The 7,995-nt window shown below is 33.7% G+C and overlaps 1 protein-coding gene across 6 annotated transcripts in view; it reads right to left on the bottom strand.

Annotated features, from left to right (window-relative positions):
• Nucleotides 1–4,055: 4,055 nt before the first annotated feature.
• Nucleotides 4,056–7,995, bottom strand: part of ANAPC10 (anaphase promoting complex subunit 10) — a 31,214-nt gene continuing 27,274 nt past the window's right edge. For 4 of the 6 annotated variants that reach the window (XM_087936087.1, XM_087936085.1, XM_087936086.1 and 1 more), the window contains 2 exons: nucleotides 5,462–5,688; nucleotides 4,160–5,362 (listed from right to left, as the gene is read on the bottom strand). In XM_087936087.1, the coding sequence (XP_087792213.1) occupies nucleotides 5,317–5,362; nucleotides 5,462–5,688 (273 nt within the window). In that variant the 3' untranslated portion in view covers nucleotides 4,160–5,316. Of the gene's footprint in view, nucleotides 5,363–5,391; nucleotides 5,689–7,995 lie in introns of those variants that run through there. The other 2 variants (XM_087936083.1, XM_026698098.2) reach the window with 2 other exon arrangements.

The following is a 7,995-nucleotide window of genomic DNA, read 5'->3' as shown; positions in this document are numbered from 1 at the left end:
GAAAATATTAGACACAACTCAAGGAAAGCTAATGAAAGTGTTGAATGTTTACCAACAGGCATTTACCCTATATTTCTGGCAACATCAATCTTCTATCCTTATGATGGGTGTGAGCTTAAGAATGATGTAATTATTATATGTATTTATTCTGAAACTCAAGACAGATATTTCATTTTCAAAGATGGACTGTTAGAAACTTCAAGCGGGTATTCCTCTTGGGTGGCCCACAACTGGTGTGAGATATTGATCTTTAAAGTCAAAGTTAGTTAGTGTAAGGTATTCTTTATGGATAAGTTTAAGCCTTTATGAAATATATGTACTTTCATAATATTTACATTACAGCATATTTTCCTTTATGGCAAATATATTTTAAACAAGATAAGCATTTTTTCTAGCAGTTATTTTATTCTCTAGGATAGAAGGAATCAAATAGGTAATCTTTCAGATATTTTTGGACTACAAATCCCATAATTCCTATTATTCACGTTGGTTAGTCTAGTTAGAAATGTAATTCTACATCTGAATGGCCACATTTTACCCATTCTAGAAAGAGGTTCCCTTAGTAAAATAAATATGGTCAATATATATAAAAAATGGAGATTCCTATCCTACAGTGAACCAGTATCTTAGAAAGAAACGAAAATGTAAATTACATTGAAAAACCTGCAATTGGTTTAATATAAATGACTTTAATTTGCTTGACCTTAGCTGAAAAGAAGTCCAGTGCTCCTGGAAACTATTAATGTGTCAAATATCAAAGAATTGTTCAGTGAAATCTCTCTGCATTTGAATTGATTCTTATCTGGAAAGGAATCTCAAAGGAAAGAATGATCAACCCAATTCAATCACTCCATTTATTGATTCAAAGCAAATGTTTGGTTTTTTCACTTTGTAGTTTTCTTAAATGGTAAAATATTTGATACTGGCAAACATGCCTAGCACATTAACATCCTAGTAATATATAGTGTGCTTCACCTCATCAGAAAATCACAATACTAATGAACATCTGCAAGAAGAGTAACAATTGTGTGCTTCCAATTGCTATCCAAAGTACTTTTTAAAAAAAGCTTTCCAGCAATCAGAAAAAAAACACCTTTAAATATTCATGTGCTTGTCCTCCCTACTGACACTAATATTGGGACTGAGACTGACATCCTGATAGCAACATAATGATGCAGTTTAGGGCATAATTAACCTATAGAGAGTACCCTGTACCACCAAGCTTGAAATTTTGGGCTTGGACAACCTTGAACTATGCTGCCTATTGTTGGACTTAAGCATAGTACACAAAATTATCTGCTACAATATCCTACCAGTCAATGACTACTTCAGCTTCAACCGCAACAATACAAGAGTACACAACAGATACAAACTCAATGTAAACTGCTCCAAACTTGATTGCAGGAAGTACAACTTCAGCAACAGAGTGGTCAATGTCTGGAATGCACTACCTGGACTCTGTTACATCCTCTAACTCCCATTCCTTTAACCTTAAAACTATCCACTGTTGACCTTACCCTGCTCCTAAGAGGTCTGTAAGGGGCGTGCATAAGTGCACAATCATGCCTACCGTCCCTGTCCCATTGTCCCCATTTATTTGTACCTATTTCCTGTATTCTTACTCATGTTTATACTTATACCTATTATCTTGTAAGCAATTGACAAATCAAATAAATAAATAATATGATGTATGGATATTCTAAGGTACAATACACTGTTGAAGAGACCTCAGTTTAACTGACTTTGGATATAACAGTCAAATGCTCCATTCAACCTTAACATCTCTTTAACAGACATCTTCATAAAATTAAAGGTTAGTCTGTTAACTGTTTACAATAAAGGATGCCATTTCCATAAATTATATAATTATAGAAATGACCTAAATTGGTACAAATTATACAGATTGACATAAATTCAGATTCACTGGGGATTGCTTACCTCCAAATAATCCATTAAATTGAAGTTTTACTGTAATACCACTGTAATACTGTTAATCAAGATTTAGTCCATTGCTCATCAATCAGTGGTGTTTATCAGTGACACTTTAGGACTATGGATTTCAGTTAAATTCAGTCATATGACCAGATTGTTATGTCATCCTAGTTTGCTCATTCAGGTCATTCTAAGTAGTCTGTAGATTAATTCTTTTATCTGGGTCTTTCCCAAATTTCTTAGCTTTCTTCTGACAAATTCATAATTTCAGAAGAGTTTATTTTATTTATTTGATTCATTTATCATATTTAGGAACTTTCCATCTTTCTTGCAGAGGGATTATGGGAGGCATTCAAAGCATAAAAGCAGTGTATAAAATTTAAAATTAAAAAAGGCAAGAGATGCTAAAAATTATTTAAAAGATGGGGCAGGGTTTTTGTCTCCCAGCATAGGCAGTATTTGTATCCTATCTTCTTGGCCCAACAAGAACTGGGCCACTAAAACAAGCAGATAGCCTACAACCCACCATCTTCATTGTTACTACTTGGATAGGATAGGATAGGATAGGAAATAGGGATAAAGTGCAACTGGGCTGTGCTATCTGGCTGGAGGAGGAATTCAGGATGAGGTGCAAAACCACCAAGAGAGCATCTACCTCAGCATCCAAAAGTAATGCGAAGCAATTGCTTTTGCCACATTTTCTGTGAAGCATGAACTAAGTTGATTTAATTGAAGGCTGACACATTTAGCCCCCACTTATTTAAAGGACTTATTCATGGTTTTTAAATATTTCCTGGCAACATTGAAAGATTTTAAGTATACTTAACTTTGTATAAACTATGTCCAGTTTAACTTGCAAATATTTTATTTTAAAATGTGTAGTAGTGTTTTGCTGAGATCCACATGGGTATCACTCAAGGCCAATTCAAAGATTAATAGTAAATTTCTGCTATCAGAAACAGATAAACATCTTAATGACCATGTAGGCGTCCATTATAGTTTGGATGCATCTATTTTTTAGAAAAATCCAACTTTTCCCAAATGTGGAATTTTATTATTGTTATTAGTGCTCTTCAAATACTAGATGGTGGATAAAAGAAAATAACTCTACACATGTAATTTTCCACTTAGCACAACAAAAGTATTATATTTCTTTACAGCATCATAACTGTTTCAGGAAGATAGTTATGAAATCCTAGCATAACTTCATAAAATCATTCTCTAATCCAAACAGAAGAGCCCCATTGATAAAAGCACTAGAAATAACAGATGTCCAACAATAAGATTCTGACATAAATATCTTATTATTAAGAGGTAACATAATTTTGATTATTTCATCAATCTGGATCCATAGCTTCCCAGCTATCAGAAACTTATTTCATCTCTTAGGTGTTTTCTTTAGAGCTGCTCTTTAGTCACATATCTGTCCTTATATCTGAATTCACCATAGACATAAGGGGATACGTAGTCATATTTGATACTAGTACCAATGTGTGTTATATCCAGTGCTCTTAATGTGGCAGTATTGAAGTCCAGAGATATATAGACAGTGCTTAATGCCAATTCTGAGAGATGTATAAGTTTTCCTTTAAGTGCAAATCTTTTGGCACGTTATCAGTAGGCACATGCCAACTATACCAACCAATGAAAGTTTATAGTGGATATAAATTTGTCATGATATAGAAATATATTTGCTTTCATGAACCACTACAGTAAGAAGATTGTGAGATTACATTTTGGCAATGGAGGCAATTGCCGGGCGGTGGGGGGAGATACATAAAAAATATAGAACTTAGTTCTGAGACTTCACCAAAAGAAAAAACAAAACAAATTTGCTTAATTGTGTTTACAAAATCCTGGCAACACTAGTTGCTTTGCTCCATCAATCCCCCAAAGTGGAAAGACTAGCCAAAGAAATATCAGTTGCAGGGAACCTGCTCTCTGCTTTTCTCATACCCTACCAAGCAGGGAGTGAAATCAATTCCAAGTGTTTATTCTGCTGTGACCAGGGAAGTGAAAATAAGGACAGAGGGGTTCCTTTTAGGGCAGTGGACAAGGTTTATGTCTTGTGGACATAATTAGATCATCTTTTTTTAAAAAAACCCAAAGGCAACACATTTCTAGAAATATATAATTGGACAATTAACAATTAAGAATATAACTGATTATTTTCTGGAATCTTAAATTCTAAGTTCTTAGAATTAATTTCATTGAAACTGTGAGATTCGGTTCAATAGAATGCCATTCTATTTTGAGGTTATTTCTTTATTGCATAGTTCTCTTTACTTCGTTTATAACATATAAAAATATGTGAATTTTCCACAAAAGTCAAGTTATCTCCAATTACAATGTGTAATTAGGCATAGGAACAGAACTCAGTTCCATTCAAAGAATCTATGGTATTCTAGATACCATACTAGTATAGATATTTTTCCATATAAATTTTCCACTACAAAGACTTGAAATAAATTGCAATCCAAAAATAATAGTCAAGCAGAAATCTACATAAATTAAAATCAAATAAGCGTACATATATCAATATAGGAAAACCACCACCTGCAAAGGAGGCAAACAATGTAATAATAACAAAATCATGTTATGACTTGCTAATAGTCAAAGACTATTAACATGATTTATGCTCAGCAATGGAAGACAGAAATGTCTGTGTCAAATGACCATCTATAAAGCATCTATGTTACTTCAATTGAAAATATTCTGTGCTATAGTTACCTACACAGTTTCAAAGGCTTTATATGATGACATGACAAACAGGAGGAGCAGATTTACATAGCAATCTTTATATTTCCCTCCAATGATTTCTGCACCAGGAAACCTTCTGTATCACTTCTGGTTTAAGGGATGTTTATCTACTTATATACCATTAAAGCTGATTCCTTAACCTTCAACAGCACACCAAAGGCCATATGGCCAAATGTTTTGAAGCAAGGTACCCCAATGGGTTAACTTCTAGAATGCATCCAAAATCTGGGATCCATAATTCTCATGTAATTGAAATTTTTTATACAACATGACATAAAAAGGATCACAAAGCAGTTTATGATACAATACAAAATACCATAAAATATTACTTGTGCTGATGTTTGAATGTGCTATATATTTCAACACTGGCTATTTCCAAAGCAGATACATATCTGAATGTATCCCTACTTTTCCAATGAAGGCAATACCTTTAGAAGCTTTGTCATTGTTGAAGGCATTGAGCAACTAGTAAGAAAATGTCTTGGAAAGGATGACAGCAGGGAACAAGGGAGGGAACAATGTTTCCTGCAAGCTTCCTACAAGAAAACTCAATGGAGAAGCCAGCAGGAAGTCAGAAGTTGCTTTCTCTCCTTTTTTGCCCATCTATGGTCATTCTGTTTCTGTTTAGGTAAGGAAATATCTCTGGACAGCAGGACTAGAACTCAGAAATCTGTAACAACACAAGACAGTATAAACAAGTGGATTTTAAATCTTTATTTTTAAATTAAATTAAAAAGTGGAGTAATTACAGTACAAAAATCTTTTTTACCTAATTGACCGATACATCATGAAATCAATTGTTGTACATCTAGGAAATTTACCAATAGAACTTTCTTCAACTGGTGTATAAACCTTAATTTGTCGCATATGTGTATCTCTTCCATTCTGATGATTGGCTAAAACTGCAATCTGAATCATAAATGTGCGAATAGGTTTCTTATGAGTGTCAGTTAAGGGAACATGAATCCAACCACTTGGCTCCACTAATTCAAGTTGCTAGAAAGTAAAAGAAACGCGTGTTAGGAGAAACACAGAGAGAAAGAATTGGTTAGAATTAGGTTCAAATGATTTATTTGCAGGAGCAATAAAATTAATATCTAATCTTTCAGAATTTTGGCAGATATAAATAAGTTGCTTTTTAATATGCTACAATCACTTCTCTTGATAAATATACTCCTGTGCTCTCCTCCACATGGCTAATTAATATACAAGTCGCAAAGGTGAATCTCTCCAATCCTATATGCTGCATAACTCAAGTTGTTGCATTTTAATGACGTTATTTTTGTGACACCAGGAGCATTCACATGTAGTGGTAAATTCTTCCCATGAAAATGCTCTTAGTACACTACATACAGTACTATTTGATGGCTTGTAAATAGATTTTGCAAGAAACCCATATAACTCCATCCATAATTTAGAAATACATGTAGGATCTCTAATTTTTCTAAGCATCAGAAATCAAGAAATGCACCTTCTGACTATTGTTTATTCTGATCTACACACTGCAACAAATAAATCACAGACATTTATGTTGGTTTGTTATTAATGCCTGTTATGTTGTTTTTTTCATAATTTAACCAAAATATTGAAAATTGTAGCTTATTGCTGTAAGCAAATAGGTCCAGTAATATGTTCCATAAATCATATTCCATAAATCATAAAGGTAATTATATTCAAGTTTACTTAAAAGGAGGTGCCATGTAATTCACTACAATGTGTATCTAAAAGCTAAATACAGAATATATGAAGCACTTTTTTTTTTTACTTTAAATCAACTTTTAAAAATTGTGTATCATACCATGACGATACTTTATTAAAATCAATAGAATAGTCATAAAATTGTATCTTGTTTACATATATAATTAAATGAATGGAAGGTAAGTTTCTCATTTTCTCGCAATCTCCACAGCTACCTGCACTTCTGGAATGATATCTGTAATTGGTTAATGGATGGATTTTTAGTGGACTTTTGGGCAGAAGTCCAGCCAATTTTGAGTGACGTACTTCTCATCCAGTAGTATTGTACTACTGTACTATTATATCTCTCTCAGCAGAGTCTCCTGACCACCCAGAGATATTTTTGATGGATCATTAGAATCACTGTTAATGTAACCGGAGTTCCTCATTACGATCAGTGGTACCCAACCAGAAAATGCAGGAACAATTATTCCTTAATATAAAAGTTTTACATTCAGGCTAGCTTTTGTATTTTGAAATGTTTGAAATCCATTTATTTCAAACATTTCTGGCAATTTATTACAGATTTCAGACTCAATTTTTCAATAGTAAAATATTTTTCAGCCATTGCTCCCTAAATCACATTTTCTCTTTAGTTCACTAAACATTCAAGTCATCTTTGTGCTCCCTGCTTCCAAGTCTCCTTTTCTTAGCTGTTGCTACATCCTCTTCCATCTGCTTTTTGATTGGAAGGATCCAGAGTTAGCTGAGAGATAGCTGGCTATTTAAATGTTAAGTTATGTTGTGTTATGTTATGTTGTGTTATGTTGTTGTGTTGTTAAAAAACCAATCCTTCTTTCACCTCTTCTCTGCAACTCTGTTCTTTATAGCAGAATTTAGGCTGCAGAATGCTATTCAGATTCTTACCAGATTTCTTAAAATTATGACATTAAGGTGTATGTTACTGTACAATACAGTGAAGTTTTGTCTACTAGTCATATTATCATTGTCTGACTGGTATCATCTATAATGGCAAAAATCAAACTTTTTATCCTGTGTATTGGCTGTATCCTTGTTGGTACATATGCATAGTTTGTGAGAAATGAATCCTTATCCTGAATTTTGCAACTTTTGATCAAGATCTCCCACGTATCATAATATTAACTACAAAAAACCAGTTTAAACATGCTGCTGTGTAATTTCAAAACTGGAACTGTCAACACATAAAGGTGCAAATTTTGAGTGCCTGCCATTTCTTTGCTAGGAAGGAAGAGAACAGTTAATAGCAAATGATGTACCAATTCCAGCAAGAAAGTGAAGCATATCCAAGAGAAACTTCAGAAATTCCAAATGAGTCAAAAGGAAGAACACCACAGGAGAAACTTTATGAGAAACACAGAAGGTAGCTCAGTCAAAGGACTCACTGTAAAGAGGCAAGCTCATTGGTCTAGACAAGTAACGACCACCTAAGTAGGTGACTGTGTGGCCCTCAGTCACTTCCTGTAAATGGTCTAGATATGGCTAGTTCAGAGCATTAGATCAGAAAAGCTTTCTACTCGCCAAGAAGCTAAAGCAGACATTCCTGACTAGCCCCACAAAATATACCCAGACACAAATAAATGCCTA

The sequence above is a fragment of the Pseudonaja textilis genome, chromosome 6 (assembly GCF_049901715.1).
Source record: "Pseudonaja textilis isolate UNSWEBS1 chromosome 6, rPseTex1.2, whole genome shotgun sequence".
In the NCBI taxonomy this organism is placed as follows: domain Eukaryota; kingdom Metazoa; phylum Chordata; class Lepidosauria; order Squamata; family Elapidae; genus Pseudonaja; species Pseudonaja textilis.
This window is presented reverse-complemented; position numbering and strand designations above follow the sequence as displayed.